This window comes from Poecilia reticulata, linkage group LG16 (genome assembly GCF_000633615.1).
Source record: "Poecilia reticulata strain Guanapo linkage group LG16, Guppy_female_1.0+MT, whole genome shotgun sequence".
Lineage (NCBI taxonomy): Eukaryota > Metazoa > Chordata > Actinopteri > Cyprinodontiformes > Poeciliidae > Poecilia > Poecilia reticulata.
The window spans coordinates 13,125,654-13,142,423 of NC_024346.1; the positions used below are offsets into that span (position 1 = coordinate 13,125,654).

Genomic DNA, 16,770 nt, shown 5'->3' on the forward strand with positions numbered 1-16,770 from the left:
ATAAGGCTGACACGTTTCAAAGTGAAACCAAAAGCTTGAAACCGCAACACTGTTTCCATGCTTTCATGGTGTCAGCTTTAATCCAGCTATGCTGTACAAGGTGATGATCAACGCCTCACACTGCGGCTGATGCCTCTTTGTAGGAACTGTTAGATCGCAGCTGCATCTGAAAATGTGCAGCAACAACAAATTGGGTTAATTGGCAAAAGTTAGTCACAAGTTTGCAGTAAATAAATGAAAAGTTTTTTTTAATCCAAATTGAACTCTAAATCCTACTTTTAATATCGTTGATAGTCTGAGAAATTTGTACCCAGTGCAAAACATCCAGAGGTTTCTGTTTTTTTATTAATTTTTTTGTAATCTCTTTAAAAAATCTATGTTTACCAATTGAGTAAATCAATGGCTAAATTAAAGCTCATCCAAAAAATTTTTTGAGTGTTTGGTCTGTGTTTGTGCAACTCTTGAACTGTCAGAGTTTAAGAGTTGTAATATGAAAAGAGAGATTGTAACTTTGATCCAAACCCTTAATTTTTGCACCATTAGGATTAATGTGGGCAAAAATGTTGACTATTCAGAAGAAAGTAGATAAAAAGAACCATTTGGGCCCACGGAGGATTAAATTGCTTAATACATCTAATATTACAAGTTAAATAGACCTTAAAATTAAACGGAGAACGACCGTTTTAATAACCATTGCAGTATGAATCAGCATTTTCCTTGGTATTTTATAAAAAAATCGTAAGTTTTTGGAGCAGTGTGGCGAATATAATATTTTTTTAAAAACTTTTTTTCCCCTTTATATCAGATATTGGCCCATTCCTGTGCTGAAAGTCTCAGTTGGTAAAAATCTGCCATTGTAATGCAGTAATAGAACAAATTTATTGTTATTTTTTACGTTAAAAATGTAATTCAAAGTGACGTAAACACGTACTATTCCTATAAGTTATTTGTAAACTTAAAAACTCAAGTAAAAAATGTATAAACTTCATCCTACTTAAATTTGAACCTATAAATCTGTTGCCTGAATCTTTTATTTTTATTTAATAGTCAGTGAATGAAGATATTGTTCTGTGCAATGTAACCCAGATCAAAGATGATCTGTGCCACTTCACAGGTTTTTAGTTTGAGTTTTTACAACTTTCACACACCATCAACACATTGATTAGTGAGGGTAAAATCTAGAAGAAGTTGGCCAGCTGTCCTTAGTTTATTTCACTTTTCTTGCCAAAACTGTTCAGCCATTTTCAGTTTTCCAGACTTGCTGAATCTGAGCCAAGGGAAAGTGAAGCATTTATAATTTTTTTTATATATATATATTATTTTTTTGTGCAATGTGGTCACCCATCTGGCTATGGTTAGAAAATACTTACCTAGGGGACAAATGCAAGGCATCTTGTGCTGCTGTTTAATTCAAACATAGAGTTTGAAAGGATTTAGCATCAGAGCCTTATTGCTTTTATAAGGGGCACCAGTTTTATTCTTCTTAATGTAAGACAGGCGAGGCTCAGCACCCGGCGGCTCGGCGGCCCCTCGCCTCTCCAACTCGCCGATCCTCTGTGCTTCCCCTCAGGCGGCGTATTGATCTGGCTGCTTGTCATGCCTGCTGTCAGTTCCTGTCTTCCTGCTCTCCTCTGATCCCGCAAAGCTATCAGAGAGGGCAAATGAGAAGGGAGGCGGCGCGGAGGGTGAAATGACTGACATCATGTCGTCATTTAGAAACGGTGTATGGAAATGCAGCGGGCCAGTCGGGGACGCGGCTTATCGGCGTCGGGTGAAGATGGGCTATAGAGAGGAAGTGGATGAAGAAATGAGGCAGGATCTGCGAGTTTCGCAGGCTTGCCTGTAATTGTTTGTCAATGAAATCTCAGGAGAGGGAGAAAGAAAAAAGATTAACTGGACAGAGAGGGTTTGATTGGGGTTGGGAGGGCAGAGGATGTTTGCATTTGTCAGCCAGACTGACTTAAATTGTTTATCAGTAAAAGATAATTGCTCACATTATCATTTCCCTCAGCCATCTTATTTTCTGTTTATCTCTCAGTACATCCATTAATCCTCTTTCTTTGTTCCGCCTCCCTTTGCATCTTTTCCTCGACCCGTCCACCAGCCAAGCCCGTGAACTCCGCCGCCACCGTAGCGGAGGTGGCCGGCACTCAGCCGGTTGTGGTGGCCCGCTGCGAGTCCAAAGATGGCCGCCCGGCGGCAAAGATCCGATGGGTGACCACAGCCAAAGGCAACTGGACAGAAACGTCTAAGACGGGCGCCGACAACACGGTGACAGTGACGAGCGAGTACCGCCTGGCGCCGACGCCCTCGGACAACGCGAAGGACCTGACGTGTCTGGTGAACCACAGGACCCAGCTCAAAGACGAGAGCATCCCACTGAAGCTAGCCATTCGGTGTAAGGCCACCTCCCCACACACACACACACACACACACACACACACACACACACACACACACACACACACACACACACACACAGAGCCCCTGCTCTCATGATTTCCCCTGGCGCTCACACTAATGTGATAGGCTTTGAACATTTCAAACCTCACAGTGTATAATTAAACTTATTTCCCTTCCTTCCCCAATTTCCCTCCTGTCATTCACTCGTCCTGCGCCAGACCCCCCTGTGGTTGAAATTGACGGATATGACAACAATTGGTACTTGGGCCGTACGAACGTGGGGCTCCTCTGCAAGGCTCACGCAAACCCCGTTCCTCACTCTGTGCAGTGGACAACGTGAGTATTGGGTCATTCTGGAGGCTTTATCGTTTTGTCTTTCTGCCGTTTAAAGGTTTCCTTTCCTTCCTGTAGTTTACTCTTCAGTCTGCAGGCGTTGTACAACTGTAATCATAATTTTTATTATTGAGGCTGAAAAACGGTGAAATGATTGAGATATTTCTCATAATAGGATTTGAATTCTTCCACAAACGCAGCACAATGACTCTTGTTTTCCTTAATTAGTGGCCGTTTGTAAAGCTGTAGGAACTACTGAAATAATATATAGGAAATAAATCTGGACATTTTAAGCTTGGATATTTAATTTTTAATAACTGTCTTACTATAAAAGTCAGACGATCAATTATTTCACATAGAAATGGATAATCAGTTCAACTGTTGACCTGAATCAAATTATTTTCAGCCTTATGAGCTTTAAAATCTGGTCTTTTCCTGATCAGTGGAACCTTTTGTACGGCCTGCCAGCTTGTGATAACCACACAGACTCTGGTCAGATGGTGATACTGGGTAAATAAGCTTTATGTTTGCTATTTTGGTGTCAGTAAGGCGTATAAAAATTAAGCTAGAAAAGCGCAGTTTAAAAGTAAACAAGTCGAGACGTGTGTGTTTGGTTCTTTTATGCTGCAAAGGAGAGAGAGAGAGAGTGAAACTTAAAGCAGATAACAGGAAGGTTGAATGAACCACAACATAGTTGCTGTTTTTTTTAATCCTCTTTCGCTTTCAACCTCTTGACATGGAACAAAAACTGTTTTAAAGTGATGTTGTCTCCCATGTGTGCTTTTACGCCACTCCTGCTGATGCTATGAATGAAGAATGACGGCATTTAAGATTGGTTTTCTTTTCCTTCCTGTTTTATACGTTGTAGTTCTTTAAAGAAACTGAGCCAAGTTGACTGGTTGGTGAAAGATTCACAAAATTCTGGTTGGTTCATCTCCAGTTATCAACAATATTGGAGCTGGGGAAAACTATAGTCATTATAATTCTAAATGTGATTTCTTCTTCCCCATATTGAATAGTGGATTTAATTTTTAGGAGAGCTGGACACTGGTTATTTTCTGCCAGTCAAGATTAGTGGAATTTACTGGGACTGAACAATGCAACACATTCTGCTCATATATAAATTTCCATTTCTGCCTCTCCTCACTGCTTTTTCCTTTTCTTTCCTACGCTGATTTGCTCGATTCCCCACAGAATGACAGGACAGATGCCAGATACCGTGGATCCCAAAGAAAATGAGCTCAAGGTGTTGAAAGTGGACAATTCTGTCAACACCACCTTCGTGTGCGAGGTCAAGAACAGCATCGGGACCACCAGGGAACAGATCACGATCAACGTCAGAGGTGAGCTGCATCCTGACTTGAGCAAGCTGCACTTTAGTTTAACTCTTACAATCAGTGCATACATCTTTTGAGTTTGATTCAAAATGTGAGCGCCACATGTGTGCATTCGTCACTGGAAATGATTAATTGAAGTGTCCTTTTCATGCACTTCCCTGCTACGTAATGAATTGGCATCACAAATCCACTCATCTGCTGCTCTAAATAGATTAAAAGCAGTGCTTGGTGTAATTTGCACGAGTTGCAAATGTCCATACATGCTGATGAATTGTACATATTTAACGCATCAATAAAGCTTTGAGAATTCCAGCAGAGTGAAAGCGAAATGCACTGCTGGCTGTTCATTCATTACGTAAACTTACCTCAGGCTTGTGTATGAAAATATTTATATCCTGAAAACTGATGAGCTGGAACCAACTGCTCTTTCATCACACGAGCCACACGTTTCCCCGTGTTTTATGCTCTTATTGCTTCCCCAGGGATACACCTTGTTTTCCTCACATGCCACATAAACACTGCAGACACCCACACACACATTTCCTCTGTGCTGAGGTCGATCTTGGGTGTTTAGTGTAAGGTTAGTGGGTCCAGCTGCTCTGTCCTTGGTGTGTGTGTCTGAAGGGATGTAAATGCTGAGTCAGTGTGTGCATCCGTTTGGATTCTTTCCTTCAACATCATGCCTCTCCTTTTCTGCTTTCTGTTAGGAGTGCGTGCCACTTTTTCCACGTCTCTTTGCATGCCGTTGATACTTTTTATGCTGCAATAGTGTTCAAGGTCCCCTGTGTTTGTTTTTTTTTTTGTGCATCTAGAGGCAATTTTGCATTTTCTTTTCATTTGGCCTCCATTTTTTTGATCTGTTGTTTTTTTCTGTTTTGTTTTTTTCAACTGAGGCCTCTTTAGCCTGAAGCCATTTTTGCACTTTATGACTCCTCAGAAGCACTTACATGCATTAATGTAAATGGAGGACCCAAAGCAAAGGAAATGAGCAATAATCACACTTCAGACTACAACTGTGAGTGGTGTATTTGATTTGAATAGATGTAGATTTTATAAGCTGGTATGAAACCTGCTATGTGTTAATGATGCATCCGTCTCACAAGTTGATGCAGGATTTTAGGTTCACAAAAACACAAGAGTAGGGGTATTTTTGAGAAAACTGAAGTTTTTTCACAAACTTATTACATTTTCTTTGTCTTATTCTAAATCACATTTGATTTTTCAAAAAAAAAATTGTAGTTCTTATCCTAACGACTCTATTGACAAAAAAGACACAAAAAAGTCCTTTTTTTGAGTGAGAAGAGATGTTTAAAGAATATCCTTAAATTTAAGCTCTTCAAAAAATATTCTATTTTGAAATAATGGATTTTGATGAATATCAATTTTGCAATTGTCACTGAAAAAATGTTAACTAGTTGATCTGTGGTAATGTTTCTAACTTCTGTTTGTTTGCAAGTGATAAAAATGTAAGATTTTTAGGTTTGCAGTGTGAACATTCCTTTTTTCTCTATTCAGTGAAAACGTTAAGAGATTCTCTGGTTGTGTCTGATTCAATGCTACTATTTTTAGTCTTTAGAAATGCAATTGAAGTGCTCGGAGTGCAGAAGTCCTTCTGATGACGGATAGGTTGTACTTCTAGAGCCGTTTGCGACTGGAGGCAAAAAGATGATAAAATACATTTGGTCGCTTCTTAAAAATGGTTTGGTTAAAATGTTAAATCTTTTTGTCCGATCCCTCTCCAGACTCATTAAACAACTGAAGCAACTCTTAGTGCCAAAGAGGAGCGGATGCTAACTGATGGCTAAATAATGGTTAGCCGTTTTCTCACAGTTCTAACAAATCATTTGTGTCTCTTCTTTCACTCTCATTGTTAATTTTGCTACCAAGTTGTCAAAATGCTTCGAGATAAATTATTTCTCGGCACTGGAAGATGATTATTCTTTAATGCGTCTGTAGGCGAATGTTGTCAGCTAGCCTGATGAGTAATTTTTATTAGCCGACTCGGTCAACGCGGCGTGGCAACTCAAGAGGTACTTTCATTCTTACTTCAATGTTTGAGTCTTAAAACTACTAAATAGGTACAACAGGTACATCTTCAAAGCACTAACCTTCATATTAGAGGGATTGATATAACTTCACGTATTCCTCTTCGAAATGAAGAATTTCAACTTAATTTTAAGACGTTTTGATAGGGAAAAAAAACATAGTTTGAAAAAAGAAGAGAATTTTGCATATTTATTTTTATTTTATATCCAGAAGTTTTTAAAAACTACGACATGGAGCAGCACTTTTTATCTTTTGCTAAGAACTAAAACAGATTTTGTGTTTCTGGTGTTACGACCCGGCTGGTTCAGCTGGAGCAAAACGGATTTAGATATGGACTTCAAGAAATAATTGAGATTTTGTTGAGCAAAATAAGCAAAAAAACAAGCAGGCGGCATCATGGCATCTGGCATCGCTGAGGCCAAAGCTGGTGGATCAGGCAAGAGTCGGGCAAAAGCCGCCCAGAACCAGAGCAGCTGGTTCCCAGATTGTTAATTGGGAACCTGCAGACATTAACTGGTGGTCCAGTCCGACAGTCGAACCTTTTTCTCCACACAGCAAAAGGAGACAGTGGTTGATTTTTAGACATTTGCCGAGGTAGATAAGGTCGATCAAGGAGATGGATTTCACATGTATCAGTTGATCATTGATTAAGGAAATTGGGGAAGATTTATTGTCTGGCCCAATTTATCGACGCACTTCTATTAAATTTCAATGAAAAATGTAAAGTCAAGAAGTTAATGATTTGGAGAAAAGCTAACCCATGTTGAAGTAAATGCGTCTAGCTGCAATATTGAGCCTAGCTTTAGTCACTGTTTACTCATCCTTTAAAATTTCACATAAATGTCAACATTGCTGCTGTTTCAAATCAGAAATGATCATTTCTGATTCGAATCCCACAGTTAAGTGTAGTCTGTGAGAAATTGAGGAGATATTTAAAGTTTTACTGGGGATAAAATCGAATGCTGGGATATGTTTTTGAAAAACAGACTTCACTTTGCCAAGCTATCAGCCCGTTAAATATTGCAAGATCTGGTAATACCCGTTGAGTTGCACATGTTTTTGTGTGGCCACTCTTATTTGTGAAAATCATCCATCTATGCAGACATGCATTCATGCGAGGAAGAGCCTCTGATGGCGTTTCTGTGCTTTGAAGTAAAAATGTCTAAAATGGTGTCAGTAAGACTGGAAAAGGGGCCACGCAGTCCCCCCCTGCCCCCGCTCTGTTCCAAGAGTTCAGCAGGACCTTTCAGCAGAGTTCATCCCTGCATTTCACCTCATACAATATGCATCTCCTTCCACTCTTCTGTGGCATGATTGCACTTAATATGAAGTTATTTTCTGCTGACATAGGAGTAAACTGTGTCTATAATGGAGGAGAAAGTACATGTTTTCTGCTGGCTGCGTCTTAAAAGCCACCCAGGCTCTTCATGCTCTAATTTTTAGCTTTTTTTCACCCTCTTCATATTTTACTTGTTCGTTCTGATTATCGCTCTCTACTTCCTCATCTTCGAGGTCTCTTGGCTTTTTATGGTGCCACAGTATGCGTCAGTAAACCCCCGGGGGCCACTTTCTGCTGCTACATGCAGTAGTAGTGTAACTGGCCTTTTTAACACAAAGGATTTTTCCATCTCCTGCTGTGTTTTACAAGTGAGGAAGACTGGAAGATCCCACGAGCAGGTGGAGGAAGATGGAGACTTGATTTCAGACTACAAAGCCAGGGAGTGTGCGCCCAGATAAATCGGTGCCAGCATGCACTCTTTAGTCTGAGAGGGTAAAGACATGAGGGACGGAGGGAGCGGGAGCGATGCCGACAGCATTTAAAACTCCTGTAGGAATCTTGTGCCACTGCGTCCAATGTGCACAGCCATTGGCCTCCGCTGTTGCTCAGCGTAGTGTGTGTTTCTGTCACTCTTCAAGCCTCTCAGAGCGGATCAGTCACCCTTTGCTGCTTCAGCTCTTCACCGCTTTTCTTCTCAACTCATTCGTTCCTCTTCTGCTCTCTTTCTTCCCGCAATTATTTTTCTTTTTTATTTTGCGTTCTCATCTTTTTTTGACCTCTTACTCTCTCCATTATCATTTTCAGTCGCATGTTGAACTACCCACAAATCGCTCATCCATCCATCCAGTCGGGTCCTTCCTTCCTCCTTCCCTCCGTCCTGCTCCAGCGTTACTCATTTCCAGAGGAGGAGGAGGATAAGATGCGAGCTAAATCTGCCAGCAGTTAAGAGGTGACTAAGGCGAGCAGCAAATGTCAGAGTGAAGTATGATTGTGGGAAGAGGAACCTATGGTGGAGAGAGATGACTTCAGATGGGGGTGTGATTCAGACCTGCAGAGACTAATGTGGATCTTTGTAGACAAACAGGGCTAAGAGGGGCCGACAGGCGTGAAATGGTCAGCACCTGCTACATGGCAGGTCCCCCGCTCCTTGTGTTTTTTATTTTTATTTTTTTTTTACCCCACAGCTGCATGACACACAAAAACATGAATCCACTCCACTCTGTGACTCTGCGTTACTCGAGTCCTCTGCCCTCAGCCGTGCCCTGCGTACACAAGGCAAAGAGAGGGATGGATGTCCTCTCTTCTCCTTGCCTCTCCTCCTTTCATTTTTGATCCTGTTGCTTAGTCATATGCAAACATACCCTCTTCTCCTCTTTCTTTCCCTTTTATCTCTCCTTCGTCATCTCCTTGGCTCCACTTGGCTCTTTGTTGCATCTTTCATCTTCTTGCTCAACGTACGCTCTCTCCCACTTCTCTCATTCTCAGGTTGTCGTTCAGCCTCCGCCTGCATGCTTGCTGATCTCTCTGCTCGGAGAGGATGCTCTTACTCCCCCCCTCCCCCTCCAGCTTTCTTCTCCTCCTCCACTGTCCATGCAATCTCCTTCTCCTCTCCAGCTTAACTCTTAAATAGCAGCAGCTCTTCCTTAATCACAGCTTAGTAGTTTCCATTTCTCCTTCCATCCCTCCATTCTGGGTTTCTCTCAGGGGGACTCTTGTGAGGCTATAACCTAGATTCCCTCCATCTTATTTCGTCAGTCCAAGAAGAAAGTGGGGGCCGCTCAGCTGTACGTCCAAAAAAAAAAAAAAAAAAAGTTAAATGTTCTGGATTGAATCTCCCATGTGGTCGGCGCGGCTCCTCAGTTTGGCGGAAAAGAGATTTCCTTTCAATTCGGTGCAATCTCTCCCATTTTCTAACTCATCTGAGGAGATGGTTCAAGGTCAAAGGGGCTTGGCTGTTTTTCCTCCACTGGGTGAGGGGTTTTTCCTGTGCACGCGCGTCTGCCTGTGTCTGTCAAGCCATGCGAGAAACGGCCAGAGCTCAGGTCTGCAGGAGCCAAGTCTCCCCCTCCAGCTTGCGACTGGCCCCCTTCCCGACACTAATTAGTGCACACATGCACAAACGGTGGCGCTCCAAACCCACACACGGCTCCGTTCGATAACTTCAAGCTCTGCTTTACGTGAAGTCCAGCCCAACGTCAGATCGCCGTAGACCGTAATGGTGTGGGAGGACTAGCGAGGCTGCGACCACGTCTGCATTTGTGAGGCTGCAGTGAATTTTTACTCGCGCTCCGTCTCCCTCATTACTCTCGCTCATTTGAAGCGTACAGTCCTCTTGGACGAGACTTCACAAGAAGCAGGCTGTGTTTTGGCATTCACAATATGCTTTCTGTGTTTGGGGCGGGGGGAGGAATTGCTTGCTGTAGTGTAAGGATGGCAAAATTAGTATATTTTTAGTTATTTTTTACTGTCAAATAACGAACGGGATCTTATTACGGTTACTTTTTGTCAAAACAAAAAGCCTTTAAGCCCAAATACCATTTCTCAACAAGCTTTTAATCAGTTTAGGCTATTTTCCCCAACTTAACAGCTAAAACAAAAATATACTAATGATATGAAGTACAGTCGGCCTTGGGCTCCTTGGCTAGATTCATTTAAAAAGGAAATGCATTCATGGAAGTGATTTTGGTGCCTTTGTATCATATTTTTTTTATTTTCCTCCCTGCATTAAGGCACACCCTTCGACATAGCTGGCAGAAAATAACATAGATATAGAAATTGATTTTTTTTTCTTGTGTAAGGTTGGTATATAAGGCAGTTCAAAGTAGAACAACATTTAGACTTTTGCAGTAAATTGGTTTAAAACCTTTAGTCAAAGCCGTGTGACTCTTGGTAGTGTAAAGATTAAATTAAATCCATTAAACGTTTTCCAATCCAAGTTATATTTTCGTAAAAGAGAAATCAAAGGTCTGTCTTTTATACTTTTTTTTCTAAAAGCCATACAAATGTTCATACTTCTATTGAAAAATAACCAGACTGATGTTTGATGGGAGTATTTGACAACAGTTTTCTAAGGGAATCAGAACAGGCTGTGCTTCATCACAATGACGATGACAATATAATCTCTTGAAGCTAAAATTCTCATCTTCTAACGGCACGTTTTCTTTTAATTTGAAGCAAGATTTTCAAATTTTCCAGGAAATGTCAGCCTATTTTCAATTCCAACTGGGGAAACCAAAGCTTACAGGACTCGGATATTAAATATGGCAGCTGAACAAATGACAATGAATAAAAAGTTGTGATGTTTCGCATTTTAAGTTGGTCTGTCATATAATGCTGTGAAACATACATTTCTGAATAGGCTTCTTTTAGTGTGTGAGTAAATAATAATTTAGAGGCAACAATATATTTTTGTGTTGGCCTAAGTTCACTGTTGCTACACTGTTTGGTGTCAGTCGCAGTATTGCTAAGAACTTGCTGACCTGCTGTAACTGTATAAGTAACATGGGTGGTTAAATCCACCCTAAATATTTGTTGTTTCAAAATATTAAAGTTGCTGAGAAAGTATAAGTAAGTTGTTGCTTACTCAAACATTTTTAATAAGATTAATTTGAGATTAATCACTTTATCCCTCCCCCAACTAGACAAATAGACTCGCTACCTGTTGTTTCTGTGTGCAATGAACGTAAAGCAGAAATACTCTTTTTGATTAATATTTGTTTTATTAATTGCTAGTTATTTTAGCGCATGTTTTCCTTACATTGTGCAGCCCTGTTATAGTCGGCACCGTAACAGACAGCAAATCTCATGTTTTCCAACTTGGAACTAGAAGACGTTTAGCGCAGGTGTGACATCTCTCGAATGGTCGGACTCGAATCAGAGGCAGATTACGCTGCTCACGTCACACAAACACGGAGCAGCAGCAGCAGCAAAGACGGTCTCTCTTCTACCTCTGAGCCACCGTGAAAATGTGAAACAAAAATTACATAAGCTTCAATCATTTGTGAAAATCCTAATTAGTTTAATTACTTCACAATATTATGAGTTTGCGTTGAATTCGGCTCAGTCATGTTTGTCCAAAGGCAGAATCAGAAGGTTTTATAGAGAATATATAATCCCTCTGCTTGCCAGCATGTACTGATCCATCACAACTCCACATCATCATCATAATACCCACCAGTATTGTGCTTTTTTTCCCCGCTGCCGTTATCCACACAGCTTGCATATTGCAAGCTTTCCGCTGGCTCATCTAGCAGCTTGTTTCGGAGACGTCTCCTCCTTTACCCACTTAAACAAACTTCAAGGCTTCCTTGTTGGATGTCTGGGCCTGCACCGGCAGCCTGCGGTGACTCTTTTTACGTCTCATTTTGTGAATCTTTTAAGGGGTTATCGTCAGAACGGCAGAATAAAACATGAATTATCCTCTACAAAAGGATTTATCTGCGCATGCCGAAAAAACCCCGACTTGAGCGATGCATTAAAAATAATTGGATGAGTAGTGCTTGGGGAAAATTTGCATTTGAATTTAAGTGTAATTTCTTTTGATGTGATGGAAAAGTGTCGCAGCATCCTGCCCAAAGTTCTCCTGCATGTGACGGAGCTCCTCTGGGCAGGAGATAATGGACTTCTTGTGTTCCTGTTACGAGTGGACAGAGAGTTCTAGCTTTTGCTCTCTGGTGTGTGTGAATAGGAGTGTTTAGCGCAGCTTGCGAGGCAAGAGAGTTGGTGTGCTTTGGGAGAAAAGCGAACAAAAGCGGCAGAAAAGTGTATCCATCATTATTAATTCTTTCCTCGGGCTCGCGATGGAGGAAAAGGGGTCCAAAAAATGTAGCATAAAACAGAAGTACAAATGTAAATTGGAGCGATGATGGAGAAAATGGATTTAGCGCAGACGGCATGCGTGGAGGAGACAGCTGGTGGAGTGGAGGGAGAGACGGAGGAAAGGAAAGAGGAGAAGAGCACAGGTGTAGAAGCCAGCACACTTCCACTTTCTCTCTTGACAAGAATCGGTGCCACAAGAGTGATTCTGTCAGCCTTCTGTACACTTAACGAGAAGGGCGGGCTTCTTTGGGGTTTCCAATAGGAATGACAATAAGAGTTAGGCTGATTTGCTGCTTTCAAATTTCGGCAGGGATTCCAACAGCAGCGTCCTGCGGTTAATCCTCTGCAGCGCCTGGTGAAAGTGCAGAGAGGAAAGCTGCAGACATGATATTCAGCACATCTAAGGGCTTCTTGATCACTTTCAACCAGGGACTGGCATGAAAAATTTATGGGCACGGCATAATTTTATTTGCTTATAAGCTGAAGAGCTCCAACCTTAGGGGAGGACGAATACGTTTGTGACAGATGAAGATTTCAAACGTGTTTACTTGTATCTGTAGAGAGCGGTTTCTTTGCTTTTAGCACAAATGGGCGTAAGGGAGCCCAGGAGTAACCTGTCTTCACAAAGAAATGTGCAAATGAGAGTTCTGACCATTAGCGATGGAGAGATGGCAGCATTTAATCTGAACGAGAGCAGCAAAGATCCAAACTTATTTGGAAAATGGCAGACAAGAGATTCTGGTGGATGGATTGAACCGAAGCAAAGCAGATTGGAAATTAACCAAGATGCAGTGCTGGGAAAAAATATGTATATTTTTGAACAGTTTTACATTTTGGCATGTTTCAAGTATCTGCTTTAAATGTTTTTATTGGGATTTTCTATGACCAACAAAAAGAAGTCATGCATGACGCAGCCATATTTTGTTATAGGTGCATTTAGGGGGATTCGCATCGTTTCTTCCATGCACAACCTTTTTCACATACTGAAAATATGAGTTTCGGCCTCTTCTGACCACAGCGTTCAGATGACTTTTGGCAAACTGAAAATGAGACTTCTCATGGTTTTCTTTTAGCTGTAGATTTCTTCTCACCAGTAAGTCCAGTTTTTTCACTTGTCCTGTCAACAGATTCTTCCACCTTGACTTTGGATTTCTGCAGCTCTTATCTTGGGTCTCTTGGCTGCTTTAATTAATACTCTCCTTATACGGCCTGTTAGTTTGGATGGAAAGCAAATCTTAATTTCTGGATATGCATTGAACGGTCTCTGAGGTGCACAAGGCTTTGGATTTGTTTTACACTCTAACTTGCTTTAGACGTTGTTTCTAATACTTTCTTCCTAACATGTTCTTGGTCCTCATGTCGTTGTTTGTTCACTAATGTTCCTAACAAACCTCTAAGGTTTTCACAGAACATCTGCATTTATATTGACATTAAGTTCTGAACAGATGGACAGTGTTTACTAATGAGGTGACCAATCAACTGCATCCTTGGACACATGTAGAATATCGTCCGAGTCGAAACGCATTGGGTTTGTAATATAAGACTGCAATGCCACTCATTTTCAAGAAAACACTAAGAAAGCCCAGTGAAGAGTGAAGCTGGCATCATGGAAACTACTCAAATAAACAACTTTGGGATCCAGCGTCGCCTTCTGTGTCGTCTTCTTCTCATTACCAGACCCATAAGAAGACGTTGCTCCGTTGCTTGATGATCCACGACCTGCTGGAAGATCACATGAAAGCGTGTCAAATACAATGAAATCTTACAGCATGCATCACACGAAGGCTGCGAATCCGTTGAAAGTAGGAAATATTCACAAAGAGAATCAATTTCCTTTCTAAAAGTATGCTTACGCTTTAAATCTCCAAAGATTATGTGTTACTGTAGAAACGGCTTATGAAATAAAATCTAGGCTGTCTTTCTGATGTAGTCATCCTTTCTGTTGGAGTTAAATCTCCTGATAGGTTGTCTACATATTGCCACGCTGCAGAACCGGTGCTAGTTGGAGGGCATTTTTCTTCCGAGCAGCTTCACACCACTGTGACTGCAAACAGCATTAATTCCAGCAGTGCTACTGCCAGAAATCCCCAACCCTCTCCTTTATAGATGATGACCACACTGGGAGGAAACGGTCACAGATTTTGTTTATGGGGAGTTGTCAGAGTCCCAGAAAGCATTTAAAATCCTGAAGTTGTGACCTAAATAAGCCTTTGCAAAGCTCAAGTTTGTTGGGATTTTACTGTTTTCTTTATTATAAAAGAGCTTAATCATGAACTTTTTTCTTGTAGGACACATTATAATTTGGTGTAACTTTGATAAAATGTGTTGGTTTTTTTTCTTTGTGCCTTAACATTTACATGCACTTCGGCAAGACATAATGCATCTATATTTTATTATGCTTGTTTTTTTAACCATATATAAGATTCAAACAAGTTAGGTGTGCTATGTTTAGGTTTTAAGTTCTAAAGTGGTTTATTTGATATACAAGGTTTTAAATAGTATGGTTCCATGAAATTAGCTGCACTTTTAAATGTAAAATAAAAGGCTTTATATATCAGAAAAGCATCCATTCATGGTACTTTTGAATACTTTAACATTAGTTGTTAAACTGTGTATATATATATAATTATGATTGATACATTTAAAAAAAAAAGACAGAACATTTGGTATAATTTGTGTTAAACATTATCCACACTCCGCTGATGCTGGCTGCTTAAGTTGGGTTGTCTGGTTCTGTAACAGGTTGGCTTGGCAATGTGGACTTAAAACAATAAGACTGTTGGTTCACACACCTTTCATTTTACACATGAAGACAGAAGCGTTTGTGCAAACAAATATTTATGAAGGGTTGAATTTCTGTATTTTAGAAGTTGAAAGCAACAGGTAGAGGAGGGGCATAGTTGCATTTCTCTGTGCTACATACAAGCCGGCAAAACACCTGTCACTCCAGCTCTCTCTGAGGAATCGCTTTGTTAAATCAAGTTTCTCCAGAAGACAAAACATTTTGCTTGACTTATTTTTTTTTTTACTTTGACAATGGCAAATGGAGTATTTTTATTTATGCATGTGATAAATAAATGGCTGCTGGATGGACAGTGTGATTTTTGGCCTAATACTGTCATTTCTTCACAACACTGACTTTAAATTATAACATTTCATTTTTAGAGATTATTGTTTTGTTGTATCGAGTTACAGAGGCACGAGCTGCAATACATCTTTCCATAAATTAATATTTCTCAAAAAGCTCAATTGAACTTCTTTGCAAACGTATCTCAAATAAACACTCTGTGAAAAATGTCGCTACTGTTTCATGTTTGTAATCTAGAACAAAGACTTTACGTGGTTATTTTAGAGTTGAAATAAAATAAAACAGTTTCAGGATATTTGTCATTTACTACCAAGTCTGGAGTTGCAATGTTTGGAAAATCTTTGGAGATCGCAGTGAGAGCTTTGGATGTTAGCATAAACAAAGCTAGTGTTGACTGAGCATGCTAATGCTAATGCCTTCTACTGTCCCCTGTTTACAACTCTCGGTGTAGTGTGTGGAAACTGAATGAGCAGTAAAAGGAAGGATTTTGAGTAGCACCATAAACTGGCTGTTTTACTATATAGTGAATTATACTGAACACTTCCAGCACAGCTTTGGTATTTATTAGCGCTTCCCTCGCTCGTGGAAGCAATAACATCCATTCTAGCACAAAGATGTGCTTTAAAAAGGTCGTGTTGAGATAAAATACAGCAATAATATCGCTGGACACGGGTGTCCGGGGAGCGGTAAGAGCTGCGCAGCCGACGAGTCATGTGGGACCTCATCAAACCCTGATTTAGACTCGACTGCTCCGTCCCATGAGTTTTTGCGTGCAGAGATGTTGCAAAAGCAATGTGTTGGATTTGGCAGAGCCCTACTTTTGCTTGTATCCCCTTAAGTTAGTTTGCACTCTAACAAAGCCATTAAATGCACTTTTTTATGTGTATGTATGTATGTATGTGGAGCAAGGCTGCTGGGACTTTGAGATGCTAGAATAGAAATGGCTTCACATTGGACTAATCTAAACTCAAATAATTACAAAAGCAGAGGGGGGTACCCATTCAGTCCCCCCGCTGCTGATGAATCGCTTCAAGGAAGAGTTGTCATTCTGCTGCGTCGCTCTCTCATTCACCCCTCCTCCTCCTCCTCCATCTCTTCATCTTCTTCTTTCCTTCATTCATTGTTACAGTCCTCCTCCTCCTCTGCATGGCCTCCACTTGTTTTCCTGACCCGCCGCTCTCCACCTCATCAGAAACTGTGTACATTTGAGCATGCGTGTGTTTGCGTGTGTGTGCGTGGTTCAACTCCCAGTCCCCAACCTTCCCCCGTCCCTCCAAGCTCTGTGATTTGTGATGAGCCTTGGACAGACCCTGGCTGTCGAAGGGCAGCACACGGGGGAATGTGGCTGAGACGTTGTAAAGACGTGGCTGTGGTGAAGGGGACAGGAACAGCCTAAAGGGAGGGGAGGATCTGTCAGTGCAGCTGAAGGCTCCACACACACACCATCACACTGACTATTAAAAACT

At 41.0% G+C, this 16,770-nt stretch overlaps 1 protein-coding gene across 2 annotated transcripts in view; it reads left to right on the forward strand.

The window, feature by feature from the left end:
- The window catches only part of si:ch73-22o12.1 (nectin-2), a 118,132-nt gene that overhangs the window by 48,081 nt on the left and 53,281 nt on the right, over positions 1–16,770 (forward strand). For both annotated transcript variants that reach the window (XM_008431331.2, XM_008431330.2), the window contains exons 4-6: positions 2,105–2,398; positions 2,622–2,739; positions 3,931–4,079. In XM_008431331.2, coding sequence (XP_008429553.1) covers positions 2,105–2,398; positions 2,622–2,739; positions 3,931–4,079 — 561 coding nt within the window. The remainder of the gene's footprint in view (positions 1–2,104; positions 2,399–2,621; positions 2,740–3,930; positions 4,080–16,770) is intronic.